Source organism: Aethalodelphis obliquidens, unplaced genomic scaffold, assembly GCF_003676395.1.
Source record: "Aethalodelphis obliquidens isolate GAN/ISIS:26980383/991018 unplaced genomic scaffold, ASM367639v1 scaffold5, whole genome shotgun sequence".
Lineage (NCBI taxonomy): Eukaryota > Metazoa > Chordata > Mammalia > Artiodactyla > Delphinidae > Aethalodelphis > Aethalodelphis obliquidens.
The window spans coordinates 17,285,939-17,309,340 of NW_020837949.1; the positions used below are offsets into that span (position 1 = coordinate 17,285,939).

The 23,402-nt window shown below is 37.4% G+C and overlaps 1 protein-coding gene across 3 annotated transcripts in view; it reads right to left on the reverse strand.

Moving 5' to 3' along the window:
- Positions 1-1,030: 1,030 nt before the first annotated feature.
- NUP205 (nucleoporin 205) overlaps positions 1,031-23,402 on the reverse strand; it is an 81,177-nt gene continuing 58,805 nt past the window's right edge. Inside the window, exons 34-43 of one of the 3 annotated variants that reach the window (XM_027101810.1) lie at positions 22,384-22,522; positions 20,230-20,356; positions 15,159-15,235; positions 13,011-13,139; positions 12,663-12,789; positions 5,270-5,436; positions 3,208-3,331; positions 2,609-2,737; positions 1,947-2,020; positions 1,031-1,380 (exon numbers count right to left, since the gene is read on the reverse strand). In XM_027101810.1, coding sequence (XP_026957611.1) covers positions 1,228-1,380; positions 1,947-2,020; positions 2,609-2,737; positions 3,208-3,331; positions 5,270-5,436; positions 12,663-12,789; positions 13,011-13,139; positions 15,159-15,235; positions 20,230-20,356; positions 22,384-22,522 — 1,246 coding nt within the window. In that variant the 3' untranslated portion in view covers positions 1,031-1,227. Of the gene's footprint in view, positions 1,381-1,946; positions 2,021-2,608; positions 2,738-3,207; positions 3,332-5,269; positions 5,437-12,662; positions 12,790-13,010; positions 13,140-15,158; positions 15,236-20,229; positions 20,357-22,383; positions 22,523-23,402 lie in introns of those variants that run through there. The other 2 variants (XM_027101811.1, XR_003431873.1) reach the window with 2 other exon arrangements.

Below are 23,402 nucleotides of genomic sequence, written 5' to 3' on the forward strand. Positions count from 1 at the left end.
GTGGAGCAACAGCCAGTGTTACTATATCTTGGACCAGTTAATTATTCATTCACATCCCTCTAAGAATGCTATTTATTAACAGGATGCTTTCCAGCTAAGGCTTGATATTTATAAGCGGTAGGCAGTAGATTAATTTCAAAATACAATAACAATGACAAAGCCTTTTATAAATGCTTAAAAAGCCATGGAAATTTTATTATAAGATTAAGGGTAAAAACCCCATAACACCATAGAACTAAGTGTTAATTTTCTGCCACTACCTTAGAGTCAAGACTCTTTCCCCTCTCAGCAGTCTCTTCTATATATCAGGCTGAAATAATTTTTGGCTGGAAACAGGAAAACGGACTTTCAGATGAGGTAGTCACATGCACATAAATACTATTGGGCAAATTGGGTAAATTATTTTTTATTTATTTATTATTTATTTATTATTCTTATTCTTTTTTATTGGGTAAATTCTTTTTCTCTAACTGCAGCCATCCTATTAACTATATGAGAAATACAGGCAGATGATTTATTTGAAAAGTTCCACAAATATTTTAAGGAACAAATGCAAGTGATTATTTTATCATTTACATGCAGAAAAGAAAAAATAATTTTAGTAAAGAGATGGCTTGACTTTAAAGAGCATTATCATAAAAAGTGTAATGTAGGGCTTCCCTGGTGACACAGTGGTTGAGAGTCCGTCTGCCGATGCAGGGGACACGGGTTCGTGTCCCGGTCCGGGAGGATCCCACATGCCGCGGAGCGGCTGGTCCCGTGAGCCATGGCCACTGAGCCTGCGCGTCCGGAGCCTGTGCTCCGCAACGGGAGAGGCCACAACAGTGAGAGGCCCGCGTACCGCAAAAAAAAAAAGTGTAATGTAGCTACAAAGAGAGAAAAAATTAGAATTTTCAGACCATGGCTTTAATTTAGCATTCCGAATAATACCCCTGGGGGAAAACCATCACTGTGGAAGGATTATTTGTTGAATTCCTGATAATATTGACCATATTCTAGATAAAATTTCAAGAGACTGACCACATATTTGTTTTTTTTAAAAAGTATTTATTTATTTATTTTTTACTAGTGAGGACGAAACCAGGCAAAGAAGTTTACAGAAAAGAAGTCCATATATAAAGAAAGAAATAGCAAAATATCTTTTGGTCATAATTTAGAAAGAAACTATAAAAAGGAGACAGTTTTCCCCAATTCCTCTCTTCCTCAGAAGAGCATAAGCACGGGCTCTCAGTTCCGTGATATCCTCAGCAAGCCTCGGATACGTCTGACAAGAGCTTGTATGAAACTATAGCGAGATCGAACTTTTGAATACAATCCTTCAATGTCCAGAAGTTTCTTTTGTAGTGATTCTCCAAAAGCACTGATGGCATCAGCCTGAAGCTACAGGTAACGCAGGTGACATTTCATTATTAAGTAGTCTCAAATATTTCTTTTATTCTATGTCTTCCTATTTTAAATACCTTTGAATTTTTGTAATGTGGTCCTTTCCCATGTGCCAAATTAACTCAACATTCACATTTTCCACCCTAGAATTTACTGGTATGATACTAATGTTTTTCCTTCTTTCCCTTGTTGTATAAATGCGTAAAACTTAAAATTTGCTTTAAATAGCAATAACTATTTATATACGGAGTTTCCAGATCATGATGCTTACCCTTACTGAACTCTTACTATGTTCTAGGCACTACCCTACGAGTCTTACACATGAAACCTCATTTAATTCTGACAAAATGCTTAGAGGTTGAATTATCATTCCCATTTCTGAGCTGAGGAAATGGAGGCTCAGAAGCTAAGTAAATTGTTCTGAGTCACGTACCTAATAGGTGGCTATGCTAGAATTCAAACCAGGTCTTTGGATGTAAACTTGAAAACTATTATCTTACTAATATACCAGGCTTTCCCTTTTTACTTTCAAAAAAAAAAAGAGTATGAGAATAGAACGTTACCTGGTCTATATCATGTTGGCTCACTATAGTCAGCCCACTTCTAAAATCCAGATTGCTTTCCGAAGCGAAGGAATCTAGAGATAAAGACACAGTCAAACCAGCTCTGCAGGTGTGTGTCTACTACACAATGGAAGAACCCGATGACAATGAACCACAGCACCGTGAAAAGCATGGGTCTAGACTGAGAAATCTATTTCAGCTTTCAGTAAATGGAAGCCCCTAGGAAGCATTTCACTGTTCTAGGCCAGGGTTCTCAAGCTTTCCTTCTGTTTCTTGCCACCTAAGGGATCCAATACACGCTCATCAGTCACAGAAGGGCCCTCGAGCAACAAGAATCATGGCCTAGGCTGACCCATTTCCATTCTTCTGGAAAATTATTTGTGACCAGAGGACTCTGGACCTGGGTCAGCCACTAACTGCAAGAAGCTGAGAAGCAGCTGAAGGCAGCCTCTACAATGCTCTGTCCAATTTCCCATGGACAGAAGGGAAAATACAAAACATAGCTAGCTATGCCTAGTAACTAAGTAGCTCTTGATTACCTAGTCCACCCTGTTACTGTTCAGTAACCTGCACAGTAAAAAGCAGATTAAATGTAACTAGTTTTTTAAGGTGCTAAAATCTATAGGCATTTATGGTTCACTAATTTTCAGAATAAAGTTTACCTTGTAGCCTTCTGCTTTTAAATAAGGTCCTGGAGGCAAATAAGGAGTCTTGAGAATCCGTGGGTGTGCAATGTAACAAGTAGTACTCCAGATGGCGCCAGAGAATAAACAGGCAGGTCTCTGTGATAACTATAGAGGAGAGCTCAGATTAAAGGAAAACAATCTCATCACATGATTTTGCAAAACAGTTTCTGAGCACGAGGGAAAAGAAGAGACTGCACCATTCAGTGATGTACCACAGCCTCAGTCTAATAAACTGGACGTAAGGTCTCTCCAGAAAGCAGCAAGATGTGCTGAGAGGAAGGAGGTGGAAACTGTGGGATGCTGGGCCAGCATAGCCTTCAGTGTCCTTGTCTCCTGTCCGGACAGAAAGTGTCTGTGTATATTATGAGGATTACTAGTTACTCTAAAAGGTAAGAAAAATATTTTCAATTTAGAAATATATCACACATTTAACTAGAAAAAAACTAACAGTAATTATGTCCCTTTCCATGTGATTTTGATACCCAAGTAATGTGAAAATAAGTACACAGTTCCCACATTTGAAAATTCTCTTAAAGGTCACCCTTCAAGCCCCACTATGATCTCATTAAGGATACAAGAACAAAGGGAAAGCAGTTTAGCTCGATTGTTGATCAGCTTCACCAAACGGCGTCTTGCTAGAACATATTTCTGGGTAGTGGAGATTTTATCAACACCAGCAGGCATCACAGACTGACACAACTAAGAAAAAAAACAAACACAGTATTAAGAATGACATATATTGTAACAAAAATTTAATGAAAATCTATACACTATAAGTAGTCACTTGTGATACGTACTGTGAAAAACATTCAAATAAATTTAAACATCCTTGCAGACAAGAGTTAATTATCTAATTAGGAAGCTAGTAATTTTAAAAAACGAGAGCCAAAGAAGCAGTTGAATTCACAAATGAACGTTCATCTGCTGCTTTTTGAAAGTCCAGTCCCTGAAACAGACATTTCCAATCTGCTGAGGGGCCAACCAATCCTGAATTTCTTGTCAAATTAAAACAAAACAAAACAGTGGGACTTCCAAGCAGTAAGTGTCACAATGCTGTGTGGAGAATTTCTATAACAGCTGTCAGGTATCTTCTGAAGAAAATGTGAATTAGACTTGCAGAGCATAATAAATATATGATCATCAACCAGAACCTCCCCTGATCCCTTCTCCATCTGGCATACTTGCAAGCACAGTGGGTCAATTTAACGTGCAGACACTGGGTTTGGCAGCAGGTGTTCTACAGTGGGACTGGTGGAGTGCCACATGCTTTACCGTGATGCTGCAGCCCCTCCTGTGTGTACTAGCATCACCCATAAGCTGTGCACGACGGGGGAGGACCGCCGGGCGTAAACCACACAATTTCAGGGGTTACCTGAACCCCTGAACCCAGTCAGTAACACCTGCCTCAACCTGTACTTGCTAGCTGTGTGGCTTTGGATAAGTTAGTCTGTCTTTCAGTGCCTCAGCTTCCTCATCTGAGAAATGGGAGACACAACAATATCTGCCTAAGGTATTCAGGTAGAATATGTAGCTCATGGCTTGGCACATCATAAACTCTCAATAAATGTCCCCTAGAATTATAAGAATGGTAAAAGAGAGTAGGCTCTGACTACTCTTAAGAGTGACATGGTGTTTTTCAGAAAACCTGGTGTGAACCAGGAATGGCAAAATGGCTCAACATGCAGGCTGCCACAAAAGACACGAAGCTTCAGCACTGGCCAAGGGAAGCCTTATAGCTCAGCTGTGCCACATGGAAAGAAAGAGCAGGCCCAGTAACTCAACATCTTTAGTTACAATAAGTGCCAGGGTATGATTCTGGATCATTGAGAGAAGGCAGTCAAATCTGATACGCCATCTCATTTGTCTGAAAAATTCACTTAACAGATACTGGAAATGCTGAAGGAACAGAGACATCTTGCCTAAGGAGTCACTTCTAACTGAAAAAGCATCTGCACCTAAGTTTCTCAGCACAGATTTTTAGAGTATAAATTACCAAACTCTTTATGCAAAGGCCAGCTACCGAAATTTCTACTGAATAGCAGGTGGTTTTCTTGAACAGGTACAACTTCCTGTCACTCAGTCAAGAGTTTCTATGCTCATGAGGTGTGCTGCTTAGGTGAGGAGCTCTTCTTCAAGCCACACAGAGCTCTGAGTCATTGTAATTCCTTTCATCTCACTGCACGCATCATCTTTACCTACAAGTCTGACACCAGACCCCTGGTCCTTATCAGTAAAAACAATGGCTTCTCAAAAGTCTCCATCGCTTGGGACTTCCCTGGTGGTCCAGTGGTAAAGAATCTGCCTTACAATGCAGGGGGCGCAGGTTCCATCCCTGGTCAGGAAACTAGGATCCCACATGCCGCGGGGCAGCTGAGCCCGCACGCCAAAACTGCTGAGCTCGTGCGCCTCAACTGGGGAGCCTGCATGCCGCAAACTGCAGAGCCCAGGCGCTCTGGAGCCCACAAGCCACAACTAGAGAGAGAAGGCCTGCACGCCACAATGAGAGAGGCCCGCACACCACAACAAAGAGCCCGAGTGCCGCAACTAAGACCCGACGCAGCCAAAAATAAATAAAATAAATAATAAAATAACTCTTAAAAAAATAAAAGTATCTACCGCTCATTATAAGATTTATACCTCTTTTATCTCATCTGGGGGAAGTTGCTCCACGTTCTGTAGCTTGTTGACACTCCGTCGATGACTGTCATAATAGCTGAAGAAATCATTAGCGCTCTGTTTCAGCAGGTAGACAATAATGCCCAAACCAGGTAGGCGCCAGTATGGAACCACTGGAGCTTGGGTATCTAATAGAGTTGATAAAAAACAATGTTCTACTTATAGCCATCTTATATGAATCTCAAATGACCTGTTTTTTTAAAAAAAGGAAAGCCCAGGAATTTAAGGGCATGTAAACTATTATTAAAACCAATCCAAGACTACTTTTAAATACCACTGACAGTTCAAAGGAGTGGTTAGGAGCTACTGTAATGAGGTAGGTACATAAGGCTGGAGCCTTGAGACAATAAGGAGATCTGGCTGATGGACACTGAGACAGCTTACCCTTTACTGGGTGAAGACCTCTTTGAGAACTCTATAGAAGTTATAAACCTTTACACCTGTCTCTCCACCACCCCCCACCCCGTGCACACAAATACAGTTTACAGTTTCCTGACCCCAGGTGAATAACTCCTGCCTCGCCCTGCGGCTCTACTTATATGGACTCATTTCCAGTCTGCATCTTTCTGGTTGCTGAGTTCCCAGATCAAAGTTATTCTTCCAAAGAGACAAGGAGAACGCTAACAAATAGTTAAAAAATAGATAATTAAATTTAAAGTTTAGTAAGTCTTCTACCACAATAACTCCATTTGGATAGCAGAACAAAATGATCTGCCTTTTACTTGACGACTTTCTGATGAAGGTATAAAAGAAAAACGTGATGTTGGAAAAGCTGTTTGTAGAGGAAAGAAAAACAAGGCGAGCAATAATGTTCCTATTCTATTGATAGAGATGGTTTGTGTGGTGCAAGTAAAGCAACTTCCTCTTGTGACTGAGGGATTTCTTTGAGAAACACCTTGGTAATTTCAGGTTTAATTTGGAGATAATCTTTGTTTAATGGCCCCAACTGCCATGAACACTGAAGGAGAGATCTATATTTGCTTCCTTCACTGCCACCCCCTTGAACTTTGCTCCAAAGTCCAATCTCATAGACCTTCATGTGGAGGGGAAAAGAGAAAAGAGTCCCTTGTCAGTGGATTCTGCCACCAAAAAAATATCCTATACTCATCGGATTTGCCAATTCTCCTTCACCAGTCTCAGTGAAGATATGACAATCTTTATGATACAGGTCATCACAGAGAGCCTTCTTCTAGTGAAATTAGGTACACCGGTCCCCAGACATTTGTGTGACCTCAACTTGGTAGGAAGCTATCCATAAATATGATGGTCTAATGCTGAGAGTATTCCAAATCACTTCAGGAGTTCTTATATACTAACTTGCTTAAGCCTAGAAAATATTAGAGCATTCAGAGGCACCAGACTTAGACATCAGATGAGGATGGCCCATGAGATATCTAACTACAGAAACAGATTCTGCAGAAAAGACCATGAAGTCAAAGAAGTGGAAGTGCTACAGAAAAGGGTCCCTTGATCACAAGTAATAGTAAATATACTAGAGGATAACAATAATACAAGAGCAATAATAGAATAATAATAGCTAACATTGATGTCATGCCAAGCACCAGGCACTGTTCTAAAGCACTTTACACATATTAACACATTTAATCCTTACAATAATTCATCGGAGGGAGCTTGTTATTACTTCCACTTTATAGACAAGGAAACTGAGGCACAAAGAGATAAGTCATTTTTCTTAAGTCACTTGTAGCACTGGGATTTAAATCCAGGCAGTTCATCATCAGTCCGTGCTCTTAACCACTAGGTTAAACTATCTCTCTATAACTAAATATTCTAGAAACTACCAGATACCTACCCATTCATATGTTTAGAATTGGCAGAGAAGAATATGCTTATTAACCCTTAAAAAAGTCTGAAGAAAAATAAAGACCAATTTATAAGGTTTCATAAAGTTCATCTTTAAGTATTAAAGATCAAAAAACAACATGGTATGCAAAAGATTGGCTCAAAATGATAAGAAACTAATGAAATTTTAATAATTATTAGTGATATTAATGTTTTGAAGAATAAATGACAAAATTACAATTTTGTTTAAAAAATCTTATGCTCAGGTTAAATTTGTTTTAAAAAGTTAGATTCAAAGGGGAAGAAAAGGATTGCCCTCTTGAGGCAGTCAGAGGTCTGCATCAAGCTATAGACTTACAGGGATTAGTAAACAGATTCATGCTCATTTACAAACTCCCAGACAGAAAGGGGACACAGCAGGTTAAATGTCACTGCTGTGTGGTAGGAAAACCACTCTTCTGAATGAAAAGGGGGCTCTGAGTCATCCCATGCCCCTCCAAGTGAAGAAGACCTCCTTTTTCCTATTTGCTGAGCCTCCTGAACTAGCACTTTTCCCGCATGCCGGTGAGGCTGCACCTTTGTAGTCTAGTGATCTTCCTGGCAGCAAACTTTTTGAATATAGGAGAAAGCTAGAACTATGTAGAATTAATTTGCTTAACTAAGTCAAAGAAATTGTTTTATATATCCAGTTTGAATGATTTAAGCACTTTACTCCATAAAATATTACTATAAATCTTTATAGTTACTTCCTCAATTTATTTAAGACATACTCTCACCCAAGGCTACTCCAAATGAATCACTGAATGACAGGTATTTTTAAGTAAAGGTATCTTATTAGGTTTTAAGAACTTCTGTTTCCAAATATGTCAAACTAAGACCATACCAGACAACAGCCCACTCCCTGCTCATGGCAGAAAATAAAAAACCTAGACATAACACAAAAAATAACTACCTAAAGTTACCAAAGTAAACGGAAGCAGACAGACGCTGGTAGGGAGTGCAGGCGCACTGGGAAGAGGGCAGATGGAACCAGTACAACTCTAAGCTCGCAGCTCATGGCCTTCGGCCTGGGGCTAAGTACACCCAGCAGTAGCACAAGCAACACAATGCAGAAGCAGGAGTGCTGATGGAAAAAGCACAGTCATTAATGCCTGACAAACCAAAAAAACAGCAGCTGAGAAGCCGGGAAACAATGACCAGTGAAGAAAGTTTTAGGGGAATCCCAGGAGAGTAGAGAGGGGATCCCTATAGCTACCCACATCACTAACTGACCCCTGAACCATGCACGTAACACACTCAAAACATCTCAGCTAAAGGCAAAAGACATAAACTGACGCAGCATCTGTCACCCAAGAATCAGTGTTCACAGGTCAAAACAGCCAAGGTAATTAAGCCAAAACAAAAGAAAAACACCATACAGGGAAAAAATAATGGAATCTAGAACCTTCAAACCTTTGTAATGTTCAGTATACAATTTTAAATACCCAACATATAAACAACTAAGAAAATGGAACACATTCTCAAGAGACAAGAAAACCAAGCAAGTCTAACCCCTGATAAACCAGATGTTGGTAACTAATGAATGAGCGTTTTAAAGTAGCTATTATAACTGAGGGAAAACAAACAATGAAAACATAGTTAATCTCAGTAGAGAAAATAAAAATGAGATAAGAGAATCAAACAAAAATTCTAAAACTGAAAAATACAATTTCTGAAATAAAAATATTCACTGGATATATTTTGCCAAATAGAGCTTATTGAGGAAAGAATTAGTGAACTTGAAGATAAAGCAACTGAAGTGGTCAAAAAGCACAAACTTCCAGTTTTAAGATAAATAAGCACTAGGGATGTAATGTACCATGCAATAAATATAATTCACACTGCTCTATGTCATGCATAAAGGTTGTTAGGAGAGTAAATCCTAAGGGTCCTCATCACAAGGAAAAAAATTTTTCCCCTTTTATTTTGTGTCTATATGAGATGATGGATGTTCACTAAACTTATTGTGATAACCATTTCATGATGCATGTAAGTCAGATCATTATGCTGTACACCTTAAACTTATACAGTGCTGTATGTCAATTATATCTCAATAAAACTGGAAGAAAAAAATTCCAGTCTTCCATTATCTGTAAATATAGTTGCTAACGTAAAATTTACATATTCATGATACCAAGATATAAACAAAAAATTACAAGGAGGAATGGTTGCAAAAAATAAATGATCTGCCCATTACATTTACCTTCAGGGCCTTGAAATCATGCTAACATACATAAACTGTAATGCAACTTTACATGAGATAGTAAATCAAATAATAAAAAAGTATAGCAGGGGCCTCCCTGGTGGCACAGTGGTTGAGAGTCTGCCTGCCGATGCAGGGGACACGGGTTCATGCCCCGGTCCAGGAAGATCCCACATGCTGTGGAGCGGCTGGGCCCGTGAGCCATGGCCGCTGAGCCTGCGCATACAGAGCCTGTGCTCCACAATGGGAGAGGCTACAACAGTGGGAGGCCCGCGTACCGCAAAAAAAAGTATAGCAAATGTTCTCATCCTATTTCTTATAAATAAAGAGCATTACAAAAAAAAAACATAGTATCAAACCATCTAATATATGTTTGAAGAGAATGGGGCTGAAAATATTTGAAGAAAAAAAGAGTCAAAATTTCCCCAAAATTGATAAAACAAAGAAATGTATAGATGAAAAATTCTCAACAACACTAAACGGAATAAAAACAAAGATGCCCACACCAAGGCACGTTAACAGTCAAACTGTTTAAAGAGGAAGAGCACATCTCAAGTGCAGCAACAGAAAAACAACACTTTACATATAGAGGAACAATATTCCCATCAATGACTGACTTCTCATTATAAATCATGGAAGACAAAAGAAAGTGAAACCATATCTTTAAAGTACAGAAAGCACAAAACTACCAGCTCAGAATTCTATATCCAGCAGAATTATCCTGCAAGAATAAAGGCAAAATCAAGACATTTTCAATAAAAGAAAGTTAAGAGAATTCATCACTAACGGACCCGTACTTATGTAAGAAATTTTTCGGCCTGAAGGGAAATGACACCACATGGAAACTCTGATCATTGAGAAAGAATAAGGAGCATCAAATGTGTTTAATATCTAAATAAATGCAAAAGACTTTTTTTCTTTTTTACCCTTTTGTTCTTTACTTATAAAGCATTAAATTGTTTGAAATAAAAATTATTGTCTAAGGGAATTTATAGTGTATGTAGATGTAATACATGTAACAATTATAACATAAAAGAAGGGGGGAATGTGGGCCTATACAGTTGTAAGAGTTGTAAATTTTGAATGAAGTGGTACTATATTAACAATAAATAGGCTGTGAAAAACGATGGCAATTCCTAAAAAAAAAAAATACAAAGAAGTATAGGTAAAAACCCAATGGTAAAATTAAAATCAAATTCTATAAAACAGACTTTTTTTTAAAGCAGGTAAGGAAAAACAAAAAAACAGAGAGAGGAGGTAGAAAGCAATTAATAAGTAGAAAACAATTAAATGATAGACCCAAGTCCAATCATATCAATAATTATATTAAATATTAAAGGACTAAACACACCACTAAAAGCAGAGATAGTCAAAATGGATTAAAGAAAAAAAAGACTCAACTCTCTGCTGTGTACAAGAGATGCACTTTAAACAGAAAAACATGGATAGGATGAAAATAAATGGACAGAAAGAAATAAACCATGTAAACCATAAGCATAAGATATTCTGAAACAGAAGAACAAAGATAGAGGATTTAAACCACCTGATTTCAAGACTTACTGTTGATATAAAGCTACTGAAGAATAAGTATATAAAGACAGTGTGTATAAAGTATATAAAGACAGTGTGGTATTAAGAGAAAGAACAGACATACAGATTAATGGAACAGAATCGAGAGTCCAAAAATAAACCCAAATTTATGTGGTCAATTGATTTTTGAGAAAAGGTATCAAAGTAATCCAAACAGAAAAAGATAATGTTTTCAACAAATAGTACTAAAACTGGACACAGGCTCATCACTAGTCATCAAGGAAATGCAAATTAAAATCACAGTGAGATATCACAACACAACCACTAGAATGGCTGACAAACCAAGCATTGGCAAGCATGTGGATCAGCTAGAATTCTTATACATGGCTGGTAGGAATGCAAAATGACTGTACTTTGTAAAACAGAATGGCAGTATCTTATTTAGTTAAACATACCACAGAAGCCAGCAATTGCATTCTTAGGCATCTAATCAAAAGATATGAAAACATTATGTCCACATAAAGATTTATATCCAAATATTCAGTGGCATTATTCACAATAGCTAAAAATCTGGAAATAACCCAAATGTCTATCAACTAGTGAAGAGATATATTATGGTATATTTTTAATATGGAATACCAGCCAGAAATAAAAAGGAACAAAATAGTAATACACACATGGATGGATTTCAAAAACACTGAGCTAAATGAAAGAAGTCGAAACACAAAAAACACTACATATTGTATGATTCCATTTATATAAAATTCTGGAAAAGGCAAAATAATAGACACCTTGACCAGGGGTCAAAGGAAACAATCACATGCAAAGGGACAAGAAGAAACTTTTAAGGATGAGGGAATTATTCTATATTTTGGTTGTGGTAGTGGTTACACACTGCATAAAATTACAAAAAGCACTCAAACTGTACACCTAAGATGGGTATATTTTGTTGTATGTAAATAAAAAACCTCAATAAAAAATATTTCTTAATCCCACTTGCTAGGACATTTTATAATGGAGTTAGACAAACAAGAGTTCTTGGCATAACATATTTTTTCATAATATTATTCTATTAAATAGATACTTTACGTGATTAAGCAATTTTCAGAGAAAATAAGATCCTGAAGACGATGAAATTGTGACAAAATGATTCACAGAAATCTCAAAAGATTTCTTGAGATCATCACAAGTCCATCACAATACAACCACCAAGATCCAAACGGGCTTTGGCTTTTGAATGTCCCATGGGACAAAAGCTTTAACCAATCCATAATCCGGCCTCATATTCCTAATCTTCCCTGCTGGGTCACTAGGGAATCATAGGCTACATCAGTTTACTAACTATCGAAATTTTACTTTGCTATGTTACAGAAATTTGGAGCGAAATACAAAACCTAACTAAGACACTAAATTCAGCTTAACATGATTTAACATACAAACTATTTTCATACTTTTCACCTGGCTAGTTTACTCTCCAATCCTAGAGCCTTTTGGGTCTCACACGCTACATAAAACTATACTCTCCCCACACGGCTCTTCCAGATTCATCCTCAGAAAATCTTAAGTTTCTCTATTCTTTCCAGTTCTCCAGCTGCATCCACAGGTCTGACAAGAGTACCTCCTCATCACTCCTTCTTAAAGAAGTCGTTTTAAAAATTTCCCGTTCATTACTCGTGGTTAAAAAAAAAAAAATTGCATCGTACTGGGGCCAACTAGAGCTTGTCATAATCCTGGCAACTTAATTCCTCAAATACAGAAAGAAAGAACTAGCTAGCTCACCTTGCCGGGGCCCATCTCTATTAATGGTTTCTGACAGGCTAGGGGTGAAGAGACACACAGCATGCTGAAAGGTAGGGGAACTCTGTAACATGAGTGACTGGCAATATTCCATGACATTGGCACAAATCTACAAAGGAAGAACAAGCAGTAACAAAAATATTAGCTCCCCAAATGCCTCATATCATGGAAATCCAGATTTGAAGGAGAACAAAGTTATAGATCAGTTTGTAAAATTACAACAAAGTTACAAATCAATTTGTAAAATTACCCACATCTATTATTTTTCTCAAATATCTCCAAAAACATAAAAAGCTTAAAGAATAGCTACACAACTCTCACTCCTCTTACCTGCTGCATAGCCAGTTCGATCTCATCTTTCTTGCTCACTCTATCCCCCTCCACATTATCATCTTGAAATTTAAACTGACGCAGTCTGTCGGAGCCACCAAAGCGACTTAGTAGTCCTAAGCACTGGCGCTAAGGAAAGAAAAGATACTTCCTTGTTCATATCTAGTTGTATATGTTTAAAGTTAGTGACCTATCTTTCTTGAGGGAGAAAAAAAAGAAAAACTCAGTGGGGAATGAAATCACTCTTTAAAGCATCTAATTTCTTACTTCCAACTGACTCAACTAAAGTTAGCAATATTAAAATTTACCTTTCTGCAAATGTATTTACTTGGCAGACAACTCATTAAAAGAATATTAATTCTTTTAGCAGTTAACCCCGACTAAAATCTAAGTGCTTGCCAAAGATTTTTTGTATCACACCAAATAATTCCTTAGTAGATTCCCATTAAATAAATACTAATCAATAAACAATGAGAAGCAAAATGAGATGGCAAACAGAAGCAGATTCGTGATAATTTTGTCTACTAAGGCTCAAATTTAAAGGCTCTAACTCCTGTGGCTGCTTCTGGGGACTTCAAAAAGGAGTTGGGAACACAGAAGAAACCTTGGCAGATAAATCGCAAAGCTCATTTGTTTGAAATGTTGGTACTTTTCACCTGAGAATATAATTGTTCCTAAGGTTCTCAGTGGGAAAGGACAAGCTTTGCAAAATTGGCAGTATGTCCAGAATCAGAGATGTGGGTTCCAATTACAGGTACATGACTTTTTGCTATATGTCCTGGGACAAGTTATTTAACTTCCTCAAGCCTCTGTGTTCATATTTCTAGAGTGATAATAGCAATTCCTACCTTATAAGATTATTGTTAGGATTACCTGAGACATTGAATTGTATTTAAAGTGCTTAGTACAGTGTTTTGCACATAGTAAGTGCACAATAAAAACACGTTTAAAACATTGGTATTACACATACACACATTCACCCCTACATATATACATCCATATATATTATATAATATCTAACTTAAACTGATGTTAGTTTAAATAATAAGTATGGATAAGGCAAAACATACTAAGGAGATTATAATGTAAATTTAATTTGTCAAAATACTCTTTTTAAATCTTAAAACTGGCTGTTTGCTATTCTTACAGACAAAAACAGATGCACTATCACATTTCCAGAGGCTACCTTATGAAAGATGCATCAAAAATATTTTTTTCTCCCCACCAATGAAAAAAGTTAGAAGGCTTAAAAAAACAAAACAAAACAGAGTATTTTGGCTTGGTTAGAGAGAGTACAAGCCTTTCTGGAGTGCTATTTGACAATGACTCAAAATGTACTACTTGTATACCCATGCACCCATTGATAACAATTATGCTGATGGCAGCATTTTTCTTTTGGAAACTTGAAAAACAGCTCATGAAAAGAGGACTGTTTAAGAAAATTACTGTATCAAAAATAATGGAATATAAATATAATTCTTCTGCAGCCAAAAAAAAGTGAAGGTGCTCAAATCAAAGCAGGCCAGGAGGCTCCCAGAAAGACTGCGATAAAATATCTAATTGATAAGCTATCTACTCTGTTTGAACATATTGAAAAGAGATTACATAACTGGAGGAGAGTTTGGGAATAAATTAGAAATAAGTACATAAAACCAAGCAAATAAAAAAAAGAAACAATTACTTACTCTAGGAAAAACAATGTTGTATAGAAAAGTAAAATATGGTCCATCCATGGCTTATTCATAAATGACATTTCATAGTAATAATAATATAACACTAAATATTAATCTAATCGAAATTATGATATGATTAGAGTTGGGGGTGGGGACACGTTACAAGAGAGGTACATATTGTATGACAGAAGAACAGGAGTAAAGAGATCTAAATTCTCATCCTTCTCGATGGAAGGTCAACAGATGACTCTTAAAATTGGAAAATCAAGTAGTAGTAACATAAACATATTATTTAGAGATATGAAAGAATCAATTAAAACCATTGCTGGGTTTACCCAAATTCAGGGAGCAGAATGGGGAGGATCAGTGAGAGGACTGTTGTATTTTGTTACAAGTCTTATAGCTGCTCTTTAAAGAAGTAAAAAAAATTTTTTTAATTTAAAAAATAAAAAAGAAATAAGAAAGAATCAGTTACCTGGAATCTTCCAATATGTCCCTGTAGCTCCATTAGAGATCCTTCATTAACATCAACATCAAGTTCACGTAGTATACCTATAAAATTTGGAATGCTTTTAAATGTAGTGTTATAATCAAAAAATCAAAAACATTAAAAAACCAGGAATGGTAGTTTTACTATTTTATATTTATATATGTATAAATATATATATTTATATATATATGCATAAATAGACACAGACTCTGCCATGAAGGAGGTTTGAGAAATACGACTTTACAAAGATTGTGTACCACCACACAATATGTTAAGTGTACCACACCACATATTCAGTCATATGCAAGCTAAATCTAGACTGAATCAGTAATTCAAAAAGGCACTTCAAAGTTTTTGAGAAAAATCGACTTTTTATTTATAAACATAAAAGTTAAAATTTTCTAAACTCAGCAGTAAATTACTTTCTCATGTAACAGTTCAGAATATAAAACACTAAAAATGAAATGCATATTTTTCTTTTATCTCGTCTATGTATTGTACCATTTGATTTTTTTTCTTTTCCCTTAGGCAAAGTACAGTTTACACATACACAAAAAAGTTGCCATTCAATTTCTCAGTTTGGACCCATTACGAAATCCCTAAAGCTGATCAACCTTTTATAGTACCATGGACTCCCTTTATTTCTATTGAGCCCTCCAAGCAAACCCATGGGTCATTCTCTCCACTGGTTTATTTCTTTGTTCTATGACTGTAGCCATGAGGAGAACCCAGCTGATCCCGTCCCAGCCACCCTAACTATCCATGTGTTTTCACGATCCCTTTAATCCATTTCTTACTTCCAAGCATACACTCCATAGCACATAACCTGGAACCTTATCCTTTGCTCCTTATAATGACAAGCCTTCCTCCTTTTAGATTTCTCAGCCCATCAACCTCTACACAAACCTACAGAAAATACTCAAATCACTTGGCACATGCTGGCTTGTTACCTCACCTGTGCCTCGCTGCTCCACTAGCTCCTTTCCCTTTCCCACCTCCACCTCCACGGGGAGTAGGTTCCCAGAATCACTTTATTTAATTACTTTCTAAAATTTACCCTACCGCAGAGGATTTTTCTGCACTATCTAAAAATGTGTTCAGGTCTCCCTTGTACTCCAAAACAAAACAAAACCAAGTAAAACCCTGGTTAATATCAAATTCTTCAAATATTTTTTTCTCCATTTGTTGCTTGTGATTCTTATGCCCTCCTTTTCCATCTTAACCCCTTGAAAGCTGGAGTTTGCACTTAACACTACCGTGGAACTTTGGCTTTTTCCTGTTTGTCCTTAACCTTTCTGATCTCTGCAACCTGTGTTGCTGTTCCCCAGTTCTTTCATTCCTCCTGCACACCAACTGCTGCCTCTATTTTAAAAAACTAGCAACTCTCAGATTCTTTTTTCTTTTGGCAGCACCGAATGGCATGTGGAGCTTCCCCAATCAAGGATCGAACCCGTGTCCCCTGCAGGGAAAGCACAGTCTTAACCACTGGACCACCAGGGAAGTCCAATTCTCAGATTCTTAAGACCTTTCTGCTACATGCCACCTGAGTGCTGTGGACCATATATATCATCCTCAACTCCAAAAGACTTTACAGAATATCTGTGGGTCACAGATAAAAAATTAACCTGATGATAAGTAGTTGAGGAGGTACAACATATCTGGTACTGGGCTAAGCATTTAAGACAAAACCATGTAGTAAAATTACAGGATAATACAAAACCATAAGTAATCAAGGGCTGAACTGGGCAGAGTAGGGTTAAGAGGAGTATAAATTATTTTTTAAAGTTATTTTAAAAAATTAGGAGGGTATTTGGCATTATCTTTTAAAATTATTTTAAAGTGTGTGTGTGTGTATATATATACACACACGTATGTAATGGTATATATGTATGTGTGTATATATATATAAAAGTATATTTATATCTGACAAAGCACTGCCAGGAACTTACCAAGCCTACCAGCTCAAATATACAAAAATGTATATGTATACACACACACAAAGTTATTAAATGCCATACTGTTTGACATTTTTAAAAAGATCGGAAACAGTCAACGTGTCACAGGGGTCTGGGTAACCACCTCACAATTGGAAAACTATTCCACCAATTAAAGGGTCAGGTAGGAACTATACATGCCGATGAGAAAAAATCCCCAAAACATAATGTGGGGAAAAAATTACAGAGCAGTGTGTATGGTATTTCATTTGTGTAGGGAGGAAAAAATTTTTACACCACGAGCAGAGAAACTGCTAGAAAAACAAAGTATAAATTGATAATTGGTTCCTTTTAGGAAGCAGGAATTGCTGGTCAGAGTGCTTTATTCTTTTATTTTGTTTGAATATACCATGAGCATGTTAAAATAAACTGTGCCTTTCTGAAGATAATTTTAATACAGTGACAGGGTTAAATGCTGCTATTAGTAAAATACAGAATATTTCAAGTATTTTTAAAAAGTAACGAAAGGGGACTTCCCTGGTGGCGCAGTGGTTGAGAGTCCGCCTGCCGATGCAGGGGACATGGGTTCGTGCCCCGGTCCGGGAAGATCCCACATGCCGCAGAGCGGCTGGGCCCGTGAGCCATGGCCGCTGAGCCTGCGCGTCCGGAGCCTGTGCTCCGCAACGGGAGAGGCCACAACAGTGAGAGGCCCGCGTACCACAAAAACAGAAACAAAGAAAAAGGAACGAAAGGAAAATTCATCAATAAAATCACCTTGCCAGAGGATATGATAAAAGGTAAATTCTCTCTGTACTAACTCAGGACTTCTGGATTAAGATGGCAGAATGAAGTAGTATCATAGAATGTCCCTTCTATAATCAACTACAAATAAATGAAATTCACCAAAAAGGGAAAGGGGCCAACTTACGCCATAAATACTAAAGCATGGTGGTGCTTAAGGAAAAAAAAAAGGGGGAGATGAAGAAAATTCCAGGGGAGTAAGTAGCATAATTCAACTCATGACCCTCATCCCACCCCTCAGAAGCAGTACAGAGAAAAGAAGATAAGCCAACAAACTCTTGCAAATTCTCATGGAGACCCCACAATTTGCGAAGCAGCACATTCGGGTGATTAAGTAAATTAAGTAATTAGGAGAACTAGCAATTAGGAGAAACCAAGGTAAAAACCATTTGGAGAAGAACCACTACATAGCACTATGGGACCTTAGTAAAGGCAAGGGTGGCCTGTCTTGGTATCATCTCAGGACACTGGAATGAAGTGGGGAAATGAACATAATAAGCACACAGGACTAAGACACTCCAAGGCTGGGTGGAGTTGACCCTGGGATCTCCGAAGAATGAGCACAGTCTCTAAGTACCTTAATATGCACTGCACTCTGCCCTTCCAAACTCTCTCCTTCTCCCAACACAAAGGGCTCAGGTACTGAGGCATGCCCAGAGAGGAAAAAATATTGTGGGTGTTGGGGCAGAATCAGAAGTTGGCCTCAGACTTCTCCACTGCAATATAAAGATGGAGGTAGTATAGGCTAGTAGTTAAGCACACAGACTCAGAAGCCACAGTGCATGAAAAACCCTACAGTATTATTTGTGTGACTTTGGACAAGTTAACCTCTCTGTGCCTCAGTTTCCTCATTTGTAAAAAAAATATGACATTATTATTAATAGTAGGCCATGCTTTCATTCAAGAATAAAGGCAACCTTTAGATGTCTGTAAACATTAGAGAGTTCAGGGAAGATTATATACTTTTTCTTAGGGGAGGGGACCTCAATACAAATTAAAAACACCAAGAGATAAATCAAAAGAAAGAACTCAGAAATGGTGAAGCTATAGGAGGAAAAAAAAGAATTGGTGTTTTTCTGTGAATCCATGTAAATATACAAGTAAAACTAAATAACTGAAGTTATTATGGTTACAAGACTGAATATAAATGATATTTACTTGTAAATATAATACAAGCAAACAACATGAGGGTGGAAAAAGAAGTGTAAAATAACTCATTACTTCATCTTTCACATCAGGAGTTAGTTGATTCTGTCTAAATTTTTTTTTTGCCATACGTGGGCCTCTCACTGTTGTGGCCTCTCCCGTTGCGGAGCACAGGCTCCGGACGCGCAGGCTCAGCGGCCATGGCTCACGGGCCCAGCCGCTCCGCGGCATGTGGGATCCTCCCGGACCGGGGCACGAACCCATGTCCCCTGCATTGGCAGGCGGACTCTCAACCACTGCGCCACCAGGGAAGCCCCCTGTCTAAAATTTGTAGTAAAAAAATATGTAGTAAAATATGTAGTAAAAAAAATGTTTTTAATGACAAAAATATCTTAGTAGTTTATCATAATCTTTTCTTCTTCTTAATCATAGTGATATTTTAAGAACTAATATCTCTTGTACACTTGTAGTAAAGAAACATTTGTCTGGAATTCATCAATGTCTTCAGTTTCTCTTCAATTAGTTTTTCATCTGTAAAGTTCACGTAAAATTAAATAGTTGTTTTCTAAAACTGAATGTAAAAGGTATCCCATTCTCGTAAAGTACCTCTGTATGTCTGTTTCTCTCCACCGCCCCTCCCCCCCACCAATACATACATATACATAGAGCAATGTTTGAAAAGCTACTTATCTATGTTAACATTTGATAATTTCTAGATAGTGGGATTTGAGTGTTAATTATTTTCTTGAACTTTTTGAATTTTTTATACTGACCATATATCACTTTTATAAACATATTACTTCAAATAAAGGCAGTTAAGGGGACTTCCCTGGTGGTCCAGTGGTTAAAAATCCACCTTCTGATGCAAGGGACACAGCTTCAGTCCCTGGTCAGGGAACTAAGATCCCACATGCCGCGGGGCAACTAAGCCCACATGCCGCAGCAGAGGATCCCACGTACCGCAACAAAGATCCCGTGTGCCTCGACTAAGACCCGACGCAGCCAAAAATGAAATAAATAACTAAATAATTTTTTTAAAAAAAAGGCAGTTAACTCTGTTAGTTCCAATCTCAAATAAGTAATATATAGCTGCAAAGTAACAATAACCTCATTCTATTAAGTGTATGTCAGTCTGTAAAGCACTGGTAAAAATCCATTCAACATAATCAACTCACCAGGAAGTGCTGCTTTACTTATAATTCCTGTCAGCAGAGCCAATTCCTGCAAAGACCCAGCACTAACATCCTGACAGCGCAGGATTGCTTGTATGGTATCAGAATGAGAAATGAGAAACTGCAACACCTAAGACGAAGAAAAGGAGGGGAAATGGAAAAACAGAGGTGGAAGAGTAGAAAATTGTATTATAAATTTATATCCATCTGTTTAATAACATTGAAGCAAGTAATTTAATGTAATGAAGAATATTAGATAAGCAGTTGTCTTTTGCATTTACGTAGTTTATTTCTTCAAGAAGCAAACATCTAACTAAATTTTATAAGAAAGCTAAAGATAAGGATTATTTCAAAGTTTAGAGATTAATACACTTAGAAGCTACTATAGAAGAGTATAATATAACTTGGAACTACTGTATGAAAACTATTATTTGACCCCTATTTTTTTAAATTTTTGTCTAAATGGAACTAGAACATGAATTTAAAATGAGTGTGTTCAAAAATGACTTACTGGGACTTCCCTGGTGACTCAGTAGTTAAGAATCCGCCTGCCAATGCAGGGGACACAAGTTCGAGCCCTGGTCCGGGAAGATCCCACATGCCGCAGAGCGACTAAGCCCGTGCACCACAACTACTAAGCCTGCGCTCTAGGGCCCACGAGCCACAAATACTGAGCCCACGTGCCACAACTGCTGAAGCCCATGAGCCTAGAGCCCGTGCTCTGCAACGAGAAGCCACTGCAATGAGAAGCCCACACACCGCAACAATGAAGAGTAGCCCCTGCTCGCCGCAACTAGAGAAAGCCTGCGTGCAGCAACGAAGACCCAATGCAGCCAAAAATAAATAAATAAATAAATTTATTTTTAAAAAATGACTTACTGAATTCAAGTTTGCTCTGTGAAAGTCTGACTAGTGTGACATGGGGACAATCACATAAAAGCTTTTGTCTAACTCTCCTTTTGATATGATGAAAATAAATGAGATACAAATCTTGACCTCTAAACTGTGCCCTTTCAGCTTAGCATTTTACAATGTACCATCATAGAAGACTCCACTCATTTTCACATTCAAACATCTTCTTAATTAGATTATAGATTCCCTGAAGGCAGGGACTACACCACAACTGGCTGAACATTTGAATCTCTCAGGAACTGTGCCACTTTTATTTTTTAATACAAATTCCTGGCCTCAGAGTCCATCATTGTTGGACATGAAACTCAGTAATCTGTATTTTTTAAAGAACCTACTCAGGTAATTCCACTATGCTCAGTATAAGACTGGCCTTGTATCACAATGTCCCACTTCTTCTAAAAAACCTTAATCTCGAGAAAGTAGAAGACAAAGTTTTTGAGTGTTAAAGAACTGACTCAAAGGCCGCATATGAAAGGGGTAGAATGTCACTTAGACTAACGCAATATAAAATCAGGTAGCACACTAGAAACAGCAGCATTCTATCTTGGGAAAGTATGCCTGAAGACTGATGGCAGGGAAAGCAAATCACCATAAATTATTAGGATGTGTCCTAATTCCTGAGGGTATCATAATAATAGAGCAACACAATAAAAAACTGCAGATTCTTAGTGATAAGCCTAATTAATCAGTAAAAGGTTAAATTGCATATTGCATTATTAGTCTAAGAAACAAACATATTTTTGAAGATTTCACTGAAAAGCAATGAAAATAAAACTAATTTATGGTGTTTGAAGGAAAAATATTTTATTAGAAACTCACTTATTTAAATTACTCATTCTTTAAACATCACAACTAAATGTGGCATCATCATTTATCTTTTGTATTTTCTGCAAGGTCTAATAAAGGAACAGCATTCTCTAATAAATACCTGGTTAAATTACATTTTAGAAGCCAGCTTATTTCTATCACAATAACTGCTTCCTTTTGCAGAACAACAAATTTAGATCTCTTGCCTTCTATCTCACTATTCTATTGATTAGCTGTGGTGTTTCATTCAAACAAGAGTACAAAAACAGACGGATAAAGTTCAGAGCAAAGTGCAAGGGGTCTATTTTCAATACCCAGCTCTGCCACAAACAGAACGGTTCAGGTAAATTCACGTTAAGCGTTCTATGCCTAGGGCTTCTGCATTTGTAAAATAAAGATTTTGCACTTGATGATTTCTACACTAAGGATTCCTCTTACCTGCCCTGCTGCCTGCAAGTGCTGGGCCATACTAGATGTGAGGATGACCTGGCACAAGCGGAGAGCTGGAAGCAGAATCTGGCGGTATCGGTCCACTGGAGTAGGGATGAACACTGGGGCATCTCTCAGGCCAAACATGCTTGATTTGCATCCAGTGAACAAGGAGAGAGCAGCAGTCCAACAGTTAAAACAGTCCCCGACCATCTCCACGGCAAACAATCACAGGTGGCTAATTAAGATGTGAAGCTACTAATGAGGACTCTGTATCCCAGAGGTACAGTTAGTGAAAAAATCTGAATTTTTAAAAATCTTCGTAAAGAATAATTGCATAAATTTGAAAAGACAGTGCTAAAATTCCCCATACTTATTCTACTCTAAATATTCCCTTGGGCCACAGAGACTATGTGTGAGAAACAGACAGAAACAAAAGTTACTCTCCCCAAATTTCCCTCTTGTACACACAAAGCCAAAAATGAATCTACATTGTCCATTATATAAAATAAAACAAGATTTTAAAAATTAAAATGAGATTGTAAAATCACTTAACCTTTAAGATGAGGTCTCAGAACACTATTAATAAACTATTATTTATTGTAAATATTTCTATTTAAATTTTTGAACAAAAAAAATGGTTGCCTGTTGAAGAGAAGAGAATGAAAGCAGAATATGGAAATAAAAAGAAATAACAGAAAGGCTTTCCAAAGACAGGCAATAATAATGTGCCATGAACTGAGGAATACAATTTACTCAATCCTCTTCACCTAAGGTGACTCTTGTGTTAAAACCTTAGAAAGTTATACTAAAAAAATTTTCTTTTCTAGAAGTAAAATATTTCTATAGTTAAGCCTGAAAAACTCAAACATACAATTTGGCAATGGATCTTTTGAGGAAAATTACTCAAACTGACCTAAATTGTTATTTAACAGCAGGAGGGTATGCTATAGGCCCTAACAATGCTGCAGCCATGTAGACAAAAAAGAAAAAATTCATATTCAAACTCAACTGAGAAATCTGCTAGA